At 38.9% G+C, this 20,414-nt stretch overlaps 1 protein-coding gene across 3 annotated transcripts in view; it reads right to left on the bottom strand.

The window, feature by feature from the left end:
* Nucleotides 1-3,268: 3,268 nt before the first annotated feature.
* The window catches only part of UTP18 (UTP18 small subunit processome component), a 39,513-nt gene continuing 22,367 nt past the window's right edge, over nt 3,269-20,414 (bottom strand). Inside the window, exons 10-14 of one of the 3 annotated variants that reach the window (XM_030840052.3) lie at nt 19,949-20,072; nt 10,968-11,142; nt 5,993-6,135; nt 4,624-4,662; nt 3,269-3,800 (exon numbers count right to left, since the gene is read on the bottom strand). In XM_030840052.3, coding sequence (XP_030695912.1) covers nt 4,638-4,662; nt 5,993-6,135; nt 10,968-11,142; nt 19,949-20,072 — 467 coding nt within the window. In that variant the 3' untranslated portion in view covers nt 3,269-3,800; nt 4,624-4,637. Of the gene's footprint in view, nt 4,663-5,992; nt 6,136-10,967; nt 11,143-19,948; nt 20,073-20,414 lie in introns of all 3 variants that reach the window. The other 2 variants (XM_030840051.3, XM_060290917.2) reach the window with 2 other exon arrangements.

The raw sequence follows: 20,414 nt of genomic DNA, 5'->3' as shown, positions 1-20,414 counted from the left end.
TATGCCCTTTCCATAGATGGGGAAACTAAACAGTTTGGGAGAGATGAGCTGTTGAAGGATTTTAAGCAAGAGTAGCATGTTGAGATTTGTATTTTTAAAACACATCTCTATACATACTTAAATATTTAGAGATGAAATGATACATCTTGGCTTTGCTTCAAAATAACCAGTTTGTGGGTGGGGATATAGATAAAAATTCCCAGGAGCTGATCATTGTTGAAGCTGGGTGATGCATAGAAGAGGGTGTATTATACTAATCTCTCTTCTTTTGTATACATTTGAAGTTTTCCATAATAAACGTTTTTTAAAAATCTCTGGCTGCAATATAGAGATCCAACTGAAAGTGTGAAGTTAGGGTATTAACAGGTGAGAGCTGATGAGAGTCGGTGAAGTGGCAGTAGGATAAAAAAAATAAGACATTTTGAGAGAAACTAGTCTTTGTGGTGGGGGGATGGAGTAGCGGAAAAACCTCAGGTTTAAAGTCAGTCTTAGGTACCTAGCTTAAGTGACGCAGTTAATGCAGCAGCTGTTAACATTATAGGGAATAAAAAAACAGGTCTGGGAAACAGTGAAAGGAAGGGTGTGGAAGTGTGTTCAGTTTTGGATATGTCAAGTTTGGTATGGCAGTGTGTGGGGCATCTAAATCAGTGGCCCTTTCATAGAAAATCCTTGAGTATATACCGTCAATTCAATCAAACCTATTTGTTTACAAATTACCTAAATGATCTATAGTAATATGTTATGTAACAAAGATACTTTTTGCATGGCATAGAAGTTCTAGCATTTCCTACCCACAACTTAATGGGCTGTATTTCATACTATTAAGAGTATGGACACACTACCCTTTGAGGACCACTGATCTCCGTAAGGGTGATGGTTTTAGACTGGAATGTTCAACCTCTCTGAACCTCAATTTACTTCCATGTTTATAGAAAATACTACTTTCCTTACAGAAGAACAATGAAAATGTCATGAGATCTACATATATGCTGATGTGAGCACAAGTATGGTGCCAGGGGCTGCAAAATGCTGTTTATACTCCATTCTTCCTTCTCCCCACACCTCTTGCCCCAGTCTCCAGTTCCTCCAGATTAGAGTAACAGAATAGCCCATGCTTTTTGCTTCTTGTGTGAGGAATCTGGAGATGCATTTAAGTGGACTCCCGAGTGGCTTGAGAGCTGATTACAGGTGTGAGCAAGCACTTCATTTCATAGGCATTTGCTTGCTTACATCCCATCCCCAAGGTGAAGTGCAAAAATGCTGGTCACAAACCCTGCAGCTGGTCACTTCATTCTGCACAGGCTTAGAAAGGGTTACATACCCTCACCAGGAACACACCACACTTAACAGCTAGTACAGCAAGAGACTTCTCACAAATGGAGAAATTTTTCAAGAGGCTAATAATTCTTCAGTTCATTGAATATTAGCAGGGATTGGGCGAGAGATGAGTTGAATACACTAAAGGTCAGTGCATTACTCCAAATAAACCCCATGTGGCTCTAGATGACAAAATATCACCTCACAGCTTGACAGTCCCCCCCAAAACACATATAAGCCACATTCATGCTACCTTAGCAACTGCCAATAGAGAAGTGGGTAAACAAGTTCATGACTGTGGCTCTTACCTCCCTGAAGAGTTCGCTTGGCACTGGTTACAAGAAGAAGGATTTGAGCTTGACTCAAATCCTCTAATCCCCATCAAGGGAGTAAAAAAAATTAGAACTGGGAATTCTTTATTCTCCCCCTAGTAGAGTATAAATATGACCTAGAGATGTTAACAAAGTAGAATTAAAATTTAAACTCTGGGGGCTTCCCTGGTGACGCAGTGGTTGAGAATCCGCCTGCCAAAGCAGGAGACACGGGTTCAAGCCCTGGTCCGGGAAGATCCCACATGCTGCGGGGCAACTAAGCCTGTGCGCCACAACTACTGAGTCTGCGCTCTAGAGCCCGCAAACCACAACTACTGAGCCCACGTGCCACAACTACTGAAGCCCGTGCTCTGCAACAAGACAAGCCACCGCAAGGAAGAGTAGCCCCCACTTGCCACAACTAGAGAAAGACTGCGCACAGCAACGAAGACCCAATGCAGCCAAAAATAAATAAAATAAAATAAATTTAAACTCTGCTTCCATTATTTTTTTCTAGAACGATAAATTCCTATAAGTCTTTCACTCTGAAAACCACATGCAAAATAAGCACATATAACGCTTAGCGTCCATTTCTGAAACAATGATTGAGCTGAAGCTTAAGATAAGGTGATGACAAAAAGCTACAAAAGCTTCAATTACTCACATAATCTAATGCTGCCCTCTAGCAACTCAAAAGAGAAATATTAATAAGCCTACTGGATCTAGGACTCTGAAATTTTTAGCCTTAGTATTATTTACGACAGAAGACGCTGAAAAAGGAGGCCACATAGGGTCTCCACAATTGTACAGCAATAGCTCATCTTAATAGAAAATGTTCTTTTAGAAAGATGCTGGGATACGTTAACACAATCCAGTGGGCTGCTCGAGGTCATCACCCGTAGACCTGGAAGGACCCTGAAGACACTGAAGATACTCAGCACTGGCCTGTTTGTCTGTACATTTAAGTGGGATCTATTACTTCTCTGGGCAGAGCCAGAACCATTTTTTGTCATTGGAGTAACTTCCTTTTCTAACCTGCCATTTCTTTTCCACATTTTAGAAAGGAGGTGGAGTGAAATACATAATATAATGTCAGTTTTTCCTAAGAAACATAGGGACTTAAGCAAGGTTATACTATGATTAAAGAATTATGCAATCAACTGACAAACTTGGAACCTCAACTAAACTTTTAAGTTGGCGTCATGTACATTTCCAGGAAGGGGAGTGGCTAGTAATTAGTAGGACAAGCATACCAGGTGTTCATATGCCCTCTTCCCCACAAAGTAACAGTGACAATCATTTGAAGTACTAAGCCCAGAAAAGTCTTTTCGCTTCCACAACTACCTTTCTAGGAAAACCTGAAGGTTCAAAATTTATACCATTAGATCCCATGGTTCTCATAAATGTGGACTGACCTCCAGCTCATCAGAACCTCTGTTAGCTGATACCCAGAAACACAGAGAGATCTATGCTGGGAAAGGGGGAAATACTCATCAGGTTAACTGTGAAACAGGAGACTAACTACCTGTATTATTTTTGGCTACAGACAGGTGTTTCCAATCTCTCATGCTGGGTCTTAAAAGAAATGCACCCAAATTAGCGTGTGTGTAGGTGGAGAGGGAAGAACCACATACACTTAGTTTCAAACAAAAGTTACTATGGGTTTATTAAAACATTTCTGGTAACTTAAATAAGCACAGCTGGCTCAATATATCATTATCCTTAAATTATCACTCATTCTGGAAAGTTTCTGAGAAGATTTATCAGGATGGGTTTCTCTTGTGGCTCAACTGGATCTGAGGAAAGAACAGAAGAAATTATATACTTGATTTATAGTCACTGGTCACCAACAAACAACATGCACTGGCAGTGCTGTTTTGGGAGGCAAGGCAGCTGGACTGCTTTCCCCTCCTGGCTAACGGTTTGCTCAAAATTCCACCACCTTCAAAAATTCTTTCCCCTAATTAAGTCTACATGCACTCCCAGAGTCTCTCCTCAACATTTATGAATCTCAGAGAAGACCAAATTAGTCAACTGTGATGAACAGCTGGTCGCAGCTCCACCTCAGAACCACCACCATATCTCAGGTGAAAAATCAAGCCATAGGAAGAGAAGCATGTCCTACTGTTTTAAATACCAAGCAGCAATTGGAGGAAGGCACAAATCTTGTACCTGGAAGTCAAAAGGTACAAACGTCCAGTTATAAGATAAATAAGTACTAAGGATGGGATGTACAACATGATAAATATAACGAACACTGCAGTGTGTTACACAGGAAAGTGGTTGAGAGAGTAAACCCTAGGACTTTTCACCACACAGAAAAAAGTTTTTCTCTATTTCTTTAATTTTTATCTATACGGATGTTCACTAAACTTATTGTGGTAATCATTTCATGACGTATGTGAGTCAAATCATTATGCTGTACACCTGAAACTTATACAGTGCTGTATGCCAATTATATCTCAATGAAACTGGAAGAAAAAGAAATACATATATGGCGTATATGTGTACATATATGCATATGCCAAATATATCTACTATATACGGCAGCAAAACTAATGACCAACCATTAACTAGCCACAAGGCAAGCCACTTATAATCCCTCAAGAAACATACGAAATAAAAGGGTTTGAGCTTACGGAAGCTATAATTATATCTGGAGATACTTGTCTCTCTCAGTTAAGTCTCTTCTCCTTTGTGGATTAAATATTCAGTAATTATAATTTTGATGACCATTATGGACACAATATTAAAGATCTGCCCTCAGAAGAACAGAGCCAGACTGTTGTGATTTGGGATAAAAAATTCCCAAGGAAGGTTCAAGTCCAACTAGGCTCTTCCTGATCTACATCCATCCCACTCCCTTAACTGAAGACAGCGCAACCCAGAGGCAAAGAAACAAAAATCAGTTAATATGGTCCCTCTGCCAATTGACAGCAATGGGTGTAACCTTAAAACTTTGTAGGATGAAAAAAAAAGTGAAAGATTTTCTTACTTCAAATAATCTCTTTAAAAGTCTGAGTAATGATGCAACCTGAAAAAGTAAAAGACAAAATCATCAAAACAATTTTGTGATTACCCAGGATACTGTCAATTAGATCGCAGAATGACACTTAGGAAGACTTTGGTGCGGAAATGTAATCACAATCACTCTCACTAGGCAGCTAGGTGACTCCTCAAGCTGCCATTCTGAAGTATCCTAATGCTAATACCTCAGATTTTAGATAAAAGCTATCTGCTTGCTCCAAAGCATTACATCACGGTCTATGAAATACCTGATCAGCCACATCCAACAGAAATGCTGTCAGTCCAACCCACACGCTAGAAACAGTCTCACTAGAGACCAATGCTCTGGTGAAAACTCTAATGAGCTTTGGGGCTTAAGAAAAGAAACAAATCAGTTATAATAAACCAAAGCTTTGGAAGAGAATTCCTAAGTTCAGTAAGAATCTGCATCCTTTTATAAAATCCAAACTGAAAGAACCACTCCAAAAATGACGTGAAATGAGAATGATGGAATTATCAATTTTCCCGGTACCACCCAACCATTTTCCTTTCAAAGTAAGTAAAACTATAAGCCATATTATTGTTTGCTCTGTTCTCTTTTCAAAACCAATTTGTATTCCTCCTCTTCTTCACCCCAGATTTCAGTTTCTTTGAAAGCAGGCCTTCCCTGAAGCATACAAACATAAACACAGGGTTCTATGCAACATTCACTGCCAACACATGGGAGCAACGAAAGGTGGCTATTATTTTTAAGTCACAGGTTCTCCCCCAGAGCTACCTTGTCACCTGTATCTTCTAGCAACAATGTAATTACATTTTATTTGTTCTTGCTTTATAGCCAAGTAGGTTGAGCACAGAAAAGAACCTGGACAGAGCACAGCCTTTTGGTATCCTTGTAGTTAACATCCTTATTTACAGCTTACAGCTGCAGGAAAAGAAATACCTCTTAAAAAAAATCACTTACATCTAGTGGAATAAATAGAGCATTGTCAGGTCAACAAAGGCTAATCTAAACATAAGGCACCATGAAAGTGGCAGTATTATTAAAGTGGCAACTTTTCCTCAATCTGACATTTTCAAAATATAGCTTCCCCCTTTCCTCCAAAAATTCCCCAAGTAAATTTTCTGCTAGAAAAATCTTATGGTAGAAAAATGCACATTTTTTTTTAGATATGACGATGGGAGTCGACTATAAACACTCTATAATTTATCAGTTAATAATTCTTAATTATAATTAATAAACTACAGATCTAATAAATTATATATAATTATAGACTTGAGAATGTAACAACTTTATCTTCACATTTTCAAAAGAAGCTGAGACTTCTTTCTGACTTCTAAACATAAATAATACCTACCTATACATCAGGGCCTTGCCCTTTTCATTCCCCAAAGCAAAATAACCACTTCTGGGAGAAAAATCCATAGTATAAACAAGAGAAATATTCTTCTTTTTAACAACTGGGAAGTTTGAAAATACTGTACAGGAAGGAAGGTGGACCTGCAGGAAATAATAAAAAGCTTTAAACTACAACAACTGGGAGCTCATCTTTCTTAAATTTTAGTCTTCATTCTGTCATTTTGCTGGAACAAAAAGTTCATTTTGATTGTAGCACACATCAAGTACAGTTCTCTTAATAAGGCAAAGTGTTCCAAAATTAAAATTTGATTCTCAATGTGCTATTAACTAAGAAGGAAGGGAAGGAAGAGAAGAAAGTGCTTTCTTGATGCTGCATTAAAATGCAGCATCTAGCATGGGGCCTGGGAGGGTCAAACGAATAAGTGAATGAATAAAGTGAAAAGTCAACAGTAGAGCCCATTAATGCTCTAACTTAATAACCACAGTAAAGGATACTAAAATTTAATCACAAGGAACAGATACTTCAAACATTATGAAGAGTTGGAATCCAAGACAAAGTCATATCAAATCTTCCAATATCATCTAACTCCCCTTTTTTCACTTTTATCTCTCAATTTTGTGGTATATTCTTTGCCTTTTGCAATCTCTCCTTGAGGAGGGCTAAACCATGAAAACCTAGTTCATCAAGTGAAACTGTGTTCTGATTGAGAAAGAGCCAAAAGCTCACCCCAAGGCCAGGTCTCTTTCTCCAGGAAAGTCTACTTGGGGGAAAACAGGCCCAAATCCAAGCTAGGCAAGACAAGTCCCCGTCCAATTTGTGGATAAATAAAACCCAAGCACGGAAGCCGTTACCTTAAGCAGACTAGGATTTTAACAAACTCTCATTTTCACACATTCTCTAGCTCTTCCAAGAAATACACCACCTTAATACTCACATACAGAATTATCATTCAGCTATTAATCATGGTAGTCTATCATCCTTCACTTTTAGATGAGACTTTAAACCACCCAATCAAGGTGATTTTCATAGACAAGTACCAGGTAAAACCCACTGTTAGATACACCTGTCTATTACACTGGTTTCAGTCAGTCACTAGGCCCTACTCCCCCAATAAATGCCTATTGACCATTTTTTGTCAAGAAAGTAAAATTTACAGTGAATCTCCAAGCCATTTTCGATTATTTTCAACTTCTCTGGGAAGCAGGCTCTGCCTGCACAGCCTGGCATCAATGCAAAGGCACTAGAAGTGGTCTTGACCCATTAAAGCTAAGAAGTTCACAAAAGTTGGGGCACAAGACACAAAGCAATTTTTTAAAGTTCATTTTTACCAGAAGGTAGCTGTGTATTTTTCTAGCTAAATAAACAGAACAATTCTGTTACCAAAATTATCAGAAATACTACAGTAAATACAAACACAAAGTTTATGATGTAAATGGAGTCTCTTTAGATGTGGTGCCTTGTGCAACAAATAACCTACACAACTGTACACAGCGGCCATGGTTTCACACGACAAGCTGATATGTTCTTCCTGATGGAGGATAAATACCAACTTATGGGCAATTTAATTTTTTTTTTTTTGCAGTACGCGGGCCTCTCACTGTTGTGGCCTCTCCTGTTGTGGAGCACAGGCTCCGGACGCGCAGGCTCAGCGGCTATGGCTCACGGGCCCAGCCGCTCCGCGGCATGTGGGATCTTCCCGGACCGGGGCACGAACCTGCGTCCCCTGCATCGGCAGGTGGACTCTCAACCACGGCGCCACCAGGGAAGCCCTGGACAATTTAATTTTAAATTTTATCTCCCCTACTGACTTGGATATCAGGGGCAAAAAACATGTTTATGCCCTCCTAAAAGACTCAACTGTAACTATTCCCCAGTGTTTTTAGTACATCTTCCCTCAGACCAATGACCCCCACCTGGTTAGAACTCAGCTGTGCTCTAACCTCTCTTTATGACCCCCGTATTAAAAGCTGTAATTGAACTAATAAGAAAAAGTCCTATAAAAACCCAACTTCTGGGCTTCCCTGGTGGCGCAGTGGTTGAGAGTCCGCCTGCTGATGCAAGGGACACGGGTTCGTGCCCCGGTCCGGGAAGATCCCACATCCCGCGGGGCGGCTGGGCCCGTGAGCCATAGCCGCTGAGCCTGCGCGTCCGGAGCCTATGCTCCGCAACAGGAGAGCCACAACAGTGAGAGGCACGCGTACCACCAAAAAAAACCAACTTCTTTAATTCAGAAAGTTCTCTTTATCTCCAACGTAATTTCTGTATTACATTTAAGGGTCCAGATACCCAAATTCAACAAATAAAAGGTCTCTCATCCTTAATTTAATGGATAAGGAGTTCCACAACTTCTACAACATCCAAGATTGTAGATGTAATAACAATTTAACTTCTGAGTCTCTGACTGGTGCAATGGCTTAGATTCATATTCACTGCTTTGTGCTGGAGTAACAGAACTCTTTGGATCATTATAAGAGATTGCATTTAATGACACTACCACTGTTTCACTGAGGCATTCTGAAGCTATGCCTGGCTTCTTTCCATTAGATATTATGGTTGACTACCATTTAAAAAATGGGAGTTAAAAAAAAAAAAAGGGAGTTGGCTGTTACTAATGAATTCCTTGTGTGATTTTGCCACAATAAAAAACCACAAATGCTGCCATGATCACTGAAGCAAACTAGGCAGAACTAACTACGAGGCATCTTGCAGAATACATTATGTCAACAGAGATTGATCCCATGGTTTTCCAAAACAACTTACTACCATTAAAATGATAAAAGGTTAATATGTACTAGTCCACCACTACCATTACAGGAGCGGAGATTTTAAAGCTGACTTGAATTAGGATCCCCTCATTTATCAAATGATTCATTCAAGAGGCAATAAAACACAATGCTATATTTTCCAAACACTTTTTCCAGCAGAACTCTTTCTTCCCTCAAAGAAAATCTTATGCAGAATGCCAATACATACCACAAGTAATACTGAAGCTGCTCTATATAATACAGGGAGGAGCTTAGCCTCCTACTTGCCCTACTTACCATCTGAAGTCCTATACACATTCTAGGGCTCTGAGGAGTTTAGTCAGAAAACCATTAAAATGTTAGAAAGAATATGGAATCTAGCATCACAGTTCACTGCCCTTTACTAGCTGCTGACTTGGGGTGAGCCAATCCTCTGAGGACTGTTATTTGGCTCAAAATATTTTTGTACAATTCTTTATAAATCTTTGTAAACTATACACTATTAAAGCTGATGAAGTGTGTACGGTTTATTTGCTGAGTAAGCAAGATAAAAATAAGAATCTCTGTAAAGTGCTTATGGTATACACATAACAATAGCACAGTGTAATGCTGCCATTCAAAGTTCTATGCCATCTGCATACCTGGCCCACAGCAAGTAACTGTTGAATGAATGAAGAAATTGGTTCTGCCTGAAGGGTAGGAAACTTCACACAGATGGAGTGACATTTAAGCTGAACTCTGAGGTTGGGCAGAAAAGAGTCAACACTGGCCTGAGGCTGCTATCCTTAGAAAGGCCCGCTTGCAAGTGGCTCTTAGATGGCGTCTGGGAACTTGACTGGCATACAGGTCCCTACACACATGGGAAACTTTCCCTAAATGATAAGGACAGCTCACTATGCCTAAATGATTTGTCTCATGTGGTTTATGCTGAACACTTGCCTTTACTTCTGGGAGCCTTTACTTTGGGTACCTCCTAGGCAGAGGGTACCTACATGATCAACCCCCAATAAAAACCTTGGGCACTGAGTCTCTAATGAGCTTCTCTGGCAGAAAACACTTAACACATGTTGTCACAATTTGCTGTTGGAGGAATTAAATGTGTCCCATGTAACTTGCACTGGGAGAGGACTTGTATTAAATGCGTCCTATGTGACTTGCACTGGGAGAGGACTTGTATTAAACGTGTCCTATGTGACCTGCACTGAGAGAGGACTTGTATTAAATGTGTCCTATGTGACTTGCACTAGGAGAGGACTCTTGGAAGTCTGTGCCTGTTTCTTCCAGGTTTCACCCCATGCACCTTTTCCTTTTGCTGATTTTGCTTTGTATCCTTTCTCTGTAATTATTCTTAGCCATGAGTATGACCATATTCTGAGTCCTGTGAGTCCTTTTATTTACTATTCTATTCACCAAACCTGGGGGAAGTCCTGGGGATCCCTGGCACAGAGCTATCTTCACAAGTAACTATCCAGCTATTTAAATTGCACTCTTTGTACACAATTTATTTTCAAAAATTAAGAACTGCCTCTACTCCATTATGACACCAGGCCTTAAAAAAGTAGATGAAGAAAGAAAACTAGGGATTTCCCCGGTGGCACAGTGGTTAAGAATCCGCCTGCCAATGCAGGGGACACAGATTCGATCCCTGGCCCAGGAAGGTCCCACATGCCGTGGGGCAATTAAGCCCGTGTGCCACAACGTCTGAGGCTGAGCTCTAGAGCTCACAAGCCACAACTACTGAGCCTGTGTACCATAACTACTGAAGCCTGCGCACCTAGAGTCCGTGCTCCACAACGAGACGCCACCTCAATGAGAAGCCTGCGCACCACAACTAGAGAAAGACCGTGCACAGCAACGAAGACCCAATGCAGCCAAAACTAAATGAATGAATTAATTTAAAAAAAAAACTATAGAGGAATGAAGTGTTTGCTTTAAACATATTCCTTCATGTGTATGCCGAAAGAAACCTCTGAAAATGAAGACTACCACTTAAGAAATGTTAGGAATGGACAGCACAGCTTTCCCAAAAGAACTGACATAATACAAATTTGGTGGCTACTGTTAGTCATTTCTATAATAATACCCAAAAGCTACAGTATAAGGAATTTCTACATCAAAAGAGGCTACTCTTTTTAAAATAATCCAACACTTTCCTATTATCTTTCCATGTTTTCAACTTTAAATTTTAAAATTATCAATGCTAAAAGGAAAGGGTAAAGAAATATTACCAATCTGACTGCTTCTTTCATTTTTTCTGAAGCAATTGCCAAGATTTCTGTAGTAGGATTGAAGGTCAGAGAAGTAACACCTGTAACCAAGTTCATTATAGCTTTTATTGGCTTTGGGTTTGCTTCTTGGAGACAAGAATCTTGATTGTATATGTTTACCACTCCACAATTAGAACTGCAAAGAGAAAAAGGAATACAACAGATTAAAAACAAGCAAAAGAGTTTTCACCACCTAAGTGAATAAAGATTTAACCCCCCAAACTGATATTTACAGGAATCGTATTGTGTTACACAGGGACCATGGGCTGGAGAGTTCATCCCAAGGCAAAAGCTAGACACAGTCTATCAGTTCTACTGTAGTCTTACTGAACTCTTGTTAACTCTGGCAGCTTTTTAGTTACTAGCCTAGCTAGAAAATCCTACAAAGCGTAAAATCGTCATTATTCACTCCTTCAATAACTATTTACTGAATTTCAACTCTATGCCAGGCACTATTTAATCGCCTGGGATGCAAAGGTGAACAAAAGAGAGTAAGACTGCCACTCTCATGGTATTTATGGCCAACCTAACATCCTAATATGCGAATGAGAGCTGTCCTTCCCCTATCTAAATAGGTCTCCTCCTTTCCTTTTTTATTCTATTCTATTTATGAGAACTTCCAAAACAGTGCTGAACAACAGCTGTAACAGCAAGCATATTAATTTTTTGCTCTACCAGGAATATCTACAGTCAAGAGTTATGGAAATGATCATCCACTCCAAGTTTACTGAAACATTTACCAGCAATGAATTATACCCAATATTCATAAAAAGTAGATCTTAATGGCTTTAACAGAATCATCCACAGACAAGAACTTTCAGTAAACTTTTTGCCCTCAGTGTTCAGACAAACTAACGTTATGGGCATCATTTGTAAGGAATAAGAATAAGGTACTTGTAATTCATAGATACTTAATTCAAACTTAATTAGCAAATGCAACATCAACCTGAAAGATGCAAGAAATTAAGCCTCAAACTAACAAGGGCGACACACATGTATTCCACTAAGTGTTCTCTCATTCCTATACTCATTCTCACTTAAGCTTACTGCCTACAGTGAACCAGGCACAGTGCATACACAAGATAAATTCAGTTCACATACAAGATTCCATAGCTTGAAATTATAGCCAACACACAAATAGTATGTTAGATTTAGTGCTTTAAAGTCTTCAAACTGCTTACATATACAGTTTTTGATATATATTTCATATACATTAAGAACGCCTTAATTTAAGGACAGCTAACTATATAGTCCATATTAACCACTCAGGAGAAACAATATATATCCTGGGTTTATATAATTTTGTTATGGACTGAACGTCTGTGTCCCACTGAAATTCTTATGTCGAAATCTTAATCCGAAATGTAATGGTATTAGGAGGTGAGCCTTTGGGCGGTAATTAGGTCATGAATGGGATTAGGGACTTTATATGATCTTTTTTTTTTTTTTTTTTGCGGTACGCGGGCCTCTCACTGTTGTGGCCTCTCCCATTGTGGAGCACAGGTTCCATACGCGCAGGCGCTCAGCGGCCATGGCTCACGGGCCTGGCCGGACATGCAGGCTCAGCGGCCATGGCTCACGGGCCCAGCCGCTCCGCGGCATGTGGGATCTTCCCGTACCAGGGCACGAACCCGTGTCCCCTGCATCAGCAGGCGGACTCTCAACCACTGCGCCACCAGGGAAGCCCAGGGACTTTATAAAAGTGACCCCAGAGGCTCTCTCACTCTCTTTTCACCCTGTGGGGTCACAGCAAGAAGCCAGCCTATTGCAACCTGGGAAGAAGGCCCTCACCAAGGACCCAAGCATGCTGGCAACCTGATTTCAGACTTCCAGTCTCCAGAAATGTGAGAAATAAGCTTCTGTTGATTATAAGCTACCAATCTATGGTACTTTGTTACAACAACCTAAGACAAAATTTATATTTTCCTTATTTATATATTTGACTTGGATCAAAATATCTATTCACTGTACTTATTTTATACTAAATCTCTTTTCTTGCTGAAAACTAATTTATGCCTAAATCCATCTTAATTAAAGATGAAAAGTTATAATCCATATACTCTCTTCTAAATATCAATTTTAGATCAAATCTTATCCTCGTGAACATCAGAGTACCCTTAAATATAGCCTATGTTGCTTAGATGTGTGGAACAAAAATGGTACAAGTTAATCATTTTGACATATGGAAACTTACAGTGGTATTTGTGCTAAAATATATTGATAACTGATTCTAATATGCTACTGAGAGTGGTTATTTATTGAATGATATCTATATAACCAGCAATATGCAAACTGTCACAGGAACATAGAATATCAGAAGGAATTTAACCCCAGAAAAAATACACCTGCAAGAAATACCCAGAAATACAGGAGAACATAAGCTAAGCTCTTTACGTGATCTAGAACCTCAAAGAAGGGAAAAATCAATATGAGGTGAAGTTGCTCCAGTGAAGCTCTGTGGAAGAGGTAGGTAAGACGTGAGATGGAGAAGGGAAATATTAGGTTAAAAAAACAAACAAAGAACAACAACAACTAAAACCAGGTATCGTAAGTGGAAGAACAGGACCAAAGGGAGAAAGGAGCTCATCCCTGAAATCCAAACTAAAGAAACAGACATGACTGTTATCTTTCCACCCTCAACCACAGCTGATTGGACTAGAAGCAGGTTCTTGAATCAAGAAGCCAATCCATTAGCAGATCAGCAACCATGACGTATCCTGGTACACAAAAATCTTCCCCAACAGGAATGATGGCAATTAACCACATCAACCTACCTCTAGTGTCTCTCTCATCTCATTTACCCCCATGGACCATCAGTGTCTTTAATTCCACTCACTTCTAACTGCTTGTGGAACAGCCCCGTGACACGCCTATCTCTGGCACGCCTCCCTCCTCCACCCTCATTCTATGGACAACTCCACTCTTCTGGCTGTCTTGGCCAGGAGCCTGATAACGTCACTGCTTCTCTCCCATCCCAATTTTCTAAGCAGTTATGACATATGTTACAAGCATTGTTTACCTATCTCCCTATTCCCATTCCCACCTTTACTACTTAATGCCTGGATTATTGCAATGACCTCAAGGCTCATCTACCTGCACCTCTATTCCCCTTCTGAAGGCTGTCATGCAAATTATCTACTTCAAACTCTAAAATTCAAATATCATCATGTTTCTCCTCTGCTTAAAAACTCTTAACGGTTTCTCTTTCCACTTAATGTCCATATTCTTCGACACAGCATAAAAGACCTTTCTACAAGTTATCCCCTGACTGCTTACCTTTGTAGCCTAACCCCCCTTAAGAGTCATCCCATCCAGACTTCTCTCAGAACACAAACCTGAATTTTCTCATCCTTTCCACTATCTGCAATGCCTTTCTCTGAACCCCACCTGGCCCTCAAAATGGCCAGCTCAAGTGCCAATATCCCCCAAACCCTTTTCCAGACATTCAACAATAACAGCCTTCACCGTTCCTAACATTCTTAAAATTAAAACACTGTATCTCAACTGCAGCCCTTAAGACGTCTCACCTTGTAAATAGAGATACATGTATGCATGTCCTCACAAAAGATCAAAAACTATGAGAAGGTGATGATGCATAGTTCTATCTCACAATCTCCAGCTCAATGCTCAATAAATGTTTTTATGAATGAGGAAACTGAAGCAAAAACATATCCCTGAATAAAACAGGTTTTCCTTGCGTTAGAAAGCATACATGTCCTGAACAATCTCTAGATGAAGCAAAATGAAACCCATTTTATATGTTCAATGAGAAAACTAAAATTAAAGAACTACTAATTCCAGGCCCTAAATCATAACAAATTTCATACTTTTCTATAGCCCTGAATTATTCAGTATTCTTTTAAAATAAAATCAAAAATACTTGGGGGTGGCAGTGTGGAAAGAACACAGAACTGGAAACTAGACAACATGAGTTCCAGATCCAGCTCTGCCAATAACTAGTTGATAAGTAACAACACTTGAATTACCTAACTAATAGACCTCAGTTTCCTTATCCATAAAATGACTGGATTAGACTGGCACTACTCAGTATACCTTTCTGTGATTATGGAAGTACTCTATAGCTGTGCTGCTCAATATGATAGCCACTAGACACACGTGGCTACTGAATACATAAAATGTGGCCAGTGTCATCAAAGAACTAGATTTTTTTTTAATTTTAATTAATTTAAAATTAAATAGCACATGTGGCTAGAAGTTACTGTGATGGACGTGCAGAATTAGACTAAGACACCAGCAAGAAATTAAAAACAGATATACAAACAAATGGAAAGATAACAGAAAAGGGACAATCATCATCAGAATAAACTAATACTGAAAATATCTTAGAAAAAGAAACTTTTTGTTAGCTTTAAGTTATAAAAGACTAGTTTCCACATTCTCCCAATCCAGGTAGATTACTGAAATCACAAAAATCCTGAAGCAAAGTTTTAAGCTAAGGGTTTAAAACACAGATTTAAGTAAGAAAAATAGCAATCTAAGGTATATTTAGACATTTTAAAAGATAAAAGATAAAGCTAATAAAAGCTGAAGCACAGAATGTTTGAAGCTGATGTTCCAAAGGGATTACATACATGGCACAAAAGGATTCATTCTAAAGACACACTGGACTAAATGTTCTTTACTTCTTGTAAGACTCCTTAATTTGCAAAACTCCTAGTGATTGTACCATTTTATATTTAAACACATCAACACACAGAGATGTACCTTTAAAAAGGCAGTAGAACTCAACCATAAAAAACAATGAAATGTTGCCATTTGCAACAACATGGATGGACTTGGAGGACATTAAGCTAAGTGAAATAAGTCAGAGAAAGACAAATACTGTATGACACTTATATGTGGAATCTAAGAAATATAACAAACTCATAAATGTAACAAAAAAGAAACAGACACAGATATAGAGAACAAACTAGTGGTTACCAGTGGGGTGAGGGAAGCGAGTAGGGGCAATATAGGGGTAGGGGTCTAAAAGGTACAAACTATTATATATAAAATAAGCTACAAGAATATATTGTACAACACAGGAAATATAGCCAATATTCTAATAACTATAAATGGAGTATAAACTTTAAAACTGTGAATCACTGTACTGTACATCTGTAACTTACATAATATTGCACATCAACTATACTTCAATAAAATAAAACAGCCCACACAAAACTATAATTCAAAAAGATACATGCACCCCTATGCTATGAGCAGCTCTATGTACAATAACCAAGACACAGAAGCAACCTAAATGTCTGTCGACAGATGAATAGATACGGATGTGGTATATATTTATATTCAATGAATATACTCAGCCATAAAAAAGAATAAAATAATGCCATTTGCAGCAACATGGATGGACCCAGAGATTATCATATTAAGTAAAGTAAGTCAGAAACAGAAAGACAAATACCGTATTATATCACTTATATATGTGGAATCTAAAATACGACACAAATGAACATATCTACAAAACAGAAACAGACTCACAGACATAGAGAACAGACCTGTGGTTGGGGGTGGTGGGGAGGGGCGGGAGTGTGGGATTAGCAGAGGCAAACTATTAGATATAGGATGGATAAACAACAAGGTCCTACTGCATAGCAAAGGGAGCTATAGTAAATATCCTGGGATAAACGATAATGGAAAAGAATATGAAAAAGAATACATATGTATAACTGAGTCACTTTACAGCAGAAATTAACACACCATTGTAGATCAACTGTACTTCAATAAAATTTTTAAAAAGAAAACAAACAAAAATTTTAAAGGTTAAAAGCTCCAGCTCTGGAGCCAGACTATTTGTAATCTTGGGTCTTCCACTTACTGTCTGACCCTAACCAAGTTACTTAACTCACAGTGCCTCAGCTTCCCCACCTGTAAAGCAGGGATCATAGTACCAATATCATGGAGTAGGAAATGAGAATTAAGTTAGATTATATATGAGAAGATATCTATATATATATTTATATACACACATACATATGTAGCTTACATATATACACACACACACACAATACACATATACAGCTATATATGAAAAACAGTGCTTGGCAGATACTAAGTGCTGAAAAATTTTGCTATTAATATTATAAATCTTTTTATTATAATTATTATTCAGAGCACAGTTTAAGACTATTTAGATGGAAACTAGTAAAAAGACAATCTTAATTTGTGTATTTTTAAGAAGGTAATGAAGACTAAAGTCAACAAGTATCTAACCACCTGATAGAACTTTGATGAGAAAATATAAAAACAGGTATTTTTATGGCTTTGACCAACAGTTCTCAAAATACAAAGAGCCCGAAGTGGTTTATCGGTTGCACACCCCCAGTCAAGGCAGGAGCCCAAGCCAGTGACGTTCCATGACTGCAGCACAAGATGCTCCTAACTTCTTCACTGTAAAGCAGAGAAAATAAAGCAACAGCAACAAGATACAGGGGATTCTCCAAGTCACCTTACGGGGCCACCTGAATTTAGTGAGCTATCTTCTGAAGTCTATGTATTCAAAGAGCTGTCACATGCAAAGGAGAGAATATGCCAGGTCTCAACTTCCCATTCTTCAATATACAGTGCTTTGTAATACATAGCCAGCATTCAAATTTTTCTTTTTCTTTTTTTTTTTTTTTTTTTTTTTTTACTGACTGACTTCTAGACTAGATAGGAAGTCACAAAACACACTACTGCATATACAGAAGATGCAGCAAAGGTACAACTTAACTAAGATTCTACCCAGTAGAGCGAGAAGGGCACTGCACCTGGAAAAGTAAGACTGCAGGCTTCAAGACCCCTCCTTATCAATGATTTCAGTTGTGTCTTACAGAACGCTTCAGGGCATCAGCGCCCCCGACCTGTAAGGAAGGGTTAGCCCCTAATGATTTCCCAAGTATGTCCTAACACTGATGTACAAATTAATGTGAAAACTTCTAAAAATATGCAGCAATCCTTATATTAACCAAAGCCATAAAAAAAGATACTGCAAACTAACAGACCTCTCTATTTACAACATTCTTAGTTTCCCTATTTCCCTATCAGAGCAAAGCTGTAAATCAAAAGCAACCACTTTATGCCAGGACACTGAGAAGAGTTAATAGACACTATCAGACGAATTTTGAGATCAAGGGAGGAGTTAATTCCCAGCAGCAAAGTCCAGGATAGAGAAATTTCACACCAGTACATGGAGAGGGGTAAGAGAGGGAGGTGCGAGGAAGGGAAGGAGCAGCCAGCCAACCAGTCAAGTGAGTTCAGTTTCTCCTACCTCTGCCCTGATTCCACCACAACTCTTCCCCGTCTGTCTGATAACATGGGAAATTCCTCTAACAAGGGTTAAGGCCTTTCTTTCCAGGTTTAACAATAAAAACCTAATAATGGTCTTTGACCAAGCACATCAGAATTCAATTACACTGAAAGGCAATTAAAATCCAATGAGTTTAAACCACTAATACTAGATTCTTTCCTCTTTGGGCCCTTCAAAGGCGATTAATAAAAAGTGATACAAAAAAGAGAGGCAAGGACTAGAAAAAGATTAACTTCACAGATTTGAGTGAAGGTTATGTTTGTGCAGTTATTCTTTCCCACATAAAGGCAAAAGCAGGTCTGCTTAAAATTATTTATAATTAATTTAAATACCAGTCTTCATTCTAAAGGAGCTTTAGTCTCAGAAGACCTGCTAATCATGAACTGCTGCCATAGTGCACAGTGCTCTAGCAACGCTGGGCTCAGGCTGCCCTACTGCCTATGGCAGACCCACGTGATGTTAGCCTGGCCTCCAAGCTCCACAGCCTGGTTCCACTTTCCTTTCTTCCCAGGCCCCAAGGTAGCTGCTGACCAATTTCCAAATGGTGGTAGGGATATTTATAAGCAGTTTCCCCAATTTTAACCTTTGAAGGAGTGAAATGAAGAAAAAGTGGTGAGTATGCTATAACGGCAAGACCCACTGGACCTCCCACCAAGGGAGAATTTGAAATCTCTTTATGGATCAATTGTGTTTAGTCTAAGAAAGTCATGAAGATTGACTTCTGGAAGTTCTAAAATTACAGGTGCTGATTAGTGATTTGGTAGGTAAAATCGTTTAGAATTACAGGTAAGTATCCAATACCCCCTCCTCCCACCCTGCATCTTTAAAATCAAGTAGGACAATAAAGCCATCTTTTCCCCAGTGTAATAACCATTTTTTTCAGCAATGACACAATAACATGTTCTAGATAATATTTTCAAAGTCTCTAAAATACTAACAACAGTGTTCCCAAAAAACATGTTTTTGGTTTATACCACCTAGCTAGCTAAAGGCAAAAATGCTTTAAGTATCTTTAAGACTTAAACAAATATTTCAAACATAAGAAAACATACCATAACATAAGGTAGTCCAGTATATTCATTGCTAAAGAACTGAAAAACTGCCATTAGTATTATTAAACACAAATATTAACAAATATTATTAAGACAATAAAATGTAAGACCTGGGTTTATTAATTTCATATTACTAGTTTATAAACAGAACTACTAGGCACCATTCAGTATACTCAATTCTTTTTTTTTTCTTTCTTTTTATAAGTTTATTTATTTTATTTTTGGCTGCGTTGGGTCTTCGTTGCTGCACACGGTCTTTCTCTGGTTGCAGCAAGCAGGGGCTACTCTTCGTTGTGGTGCGCGGGCTTCTCCTCGCGGTGACTTCTCTTGTTGAGGAGCAGGGGGTTCTAGGCGCTTTAGTAGTCGTGGCTCGTGGACTCTAGAGTGCAGGCTCAGTAGTTGTGGTGCACGGGCTTAGTTGCTCCACGGCACGTGCATCTTCCCGGACCAGGGCTTGAACCCACATCCCCTGCATTGGCAGGCGGATTCTTAACCACTGCGCCGCCAGGGAAGCCCCTCAATTCTTTAATATTTTCTCATTAGCAAAAGGTGATTAAAGGTTACCAGAACCTCAGTTTACTTACCCACAAGCCACATACTGTCCATTCCTAGACGTGGCAATGCTTAATCCATATAAACTGCCTTCATCAACAAATCTGTTAAGGCACTTCCTAGAGTTCACATCCCAAACATAAACGTCTCCATCCCCTGAATGAAACAGCCAAAAATTGGGTTTGGTTAATTTTGTTTTAAACTTGAAAGGCAAGTGAACTGACTATTCTTAGTCCCTCTTTAATAGTACAAGATACTACAAATAAAGACCTACTATATACTATAATTGTCCTAGGTCTAGAAAACTGGCCTAAAAATGTTTCTTGTATACATTTTCATATATAGAAAACTATATCCTCATTAGTCATTAATAAACAATATCTTTAGGTTTAGAGTGAAAATCACAAACTCTTGGCTTGAGTTGAACTTTCAGAAAAAGTTTCTACATATCACTCAGATAAATTATTGGCGCAAAATTTGAAAAAACAAAAAACCCAC

Source organism: Globicephala melas, chromosome 20 (assembly GCF_963455315.2).
Source record: "Globicephala melas chromosome 20, mGloMel1.2, whole genome shotgun sequence".
NCBI classification, from domain to species: Eukaryota; Metazoa; Chordata; class Mammalia; order Artiodactyla; family Delphinidae; genus Globicephala; species Globicephala melas.
The sequence above is the reverse complement of the archived record's forward strand: the minus strand, read 5'-3'. Positions and strand labels throughout refer to the sequence as shown.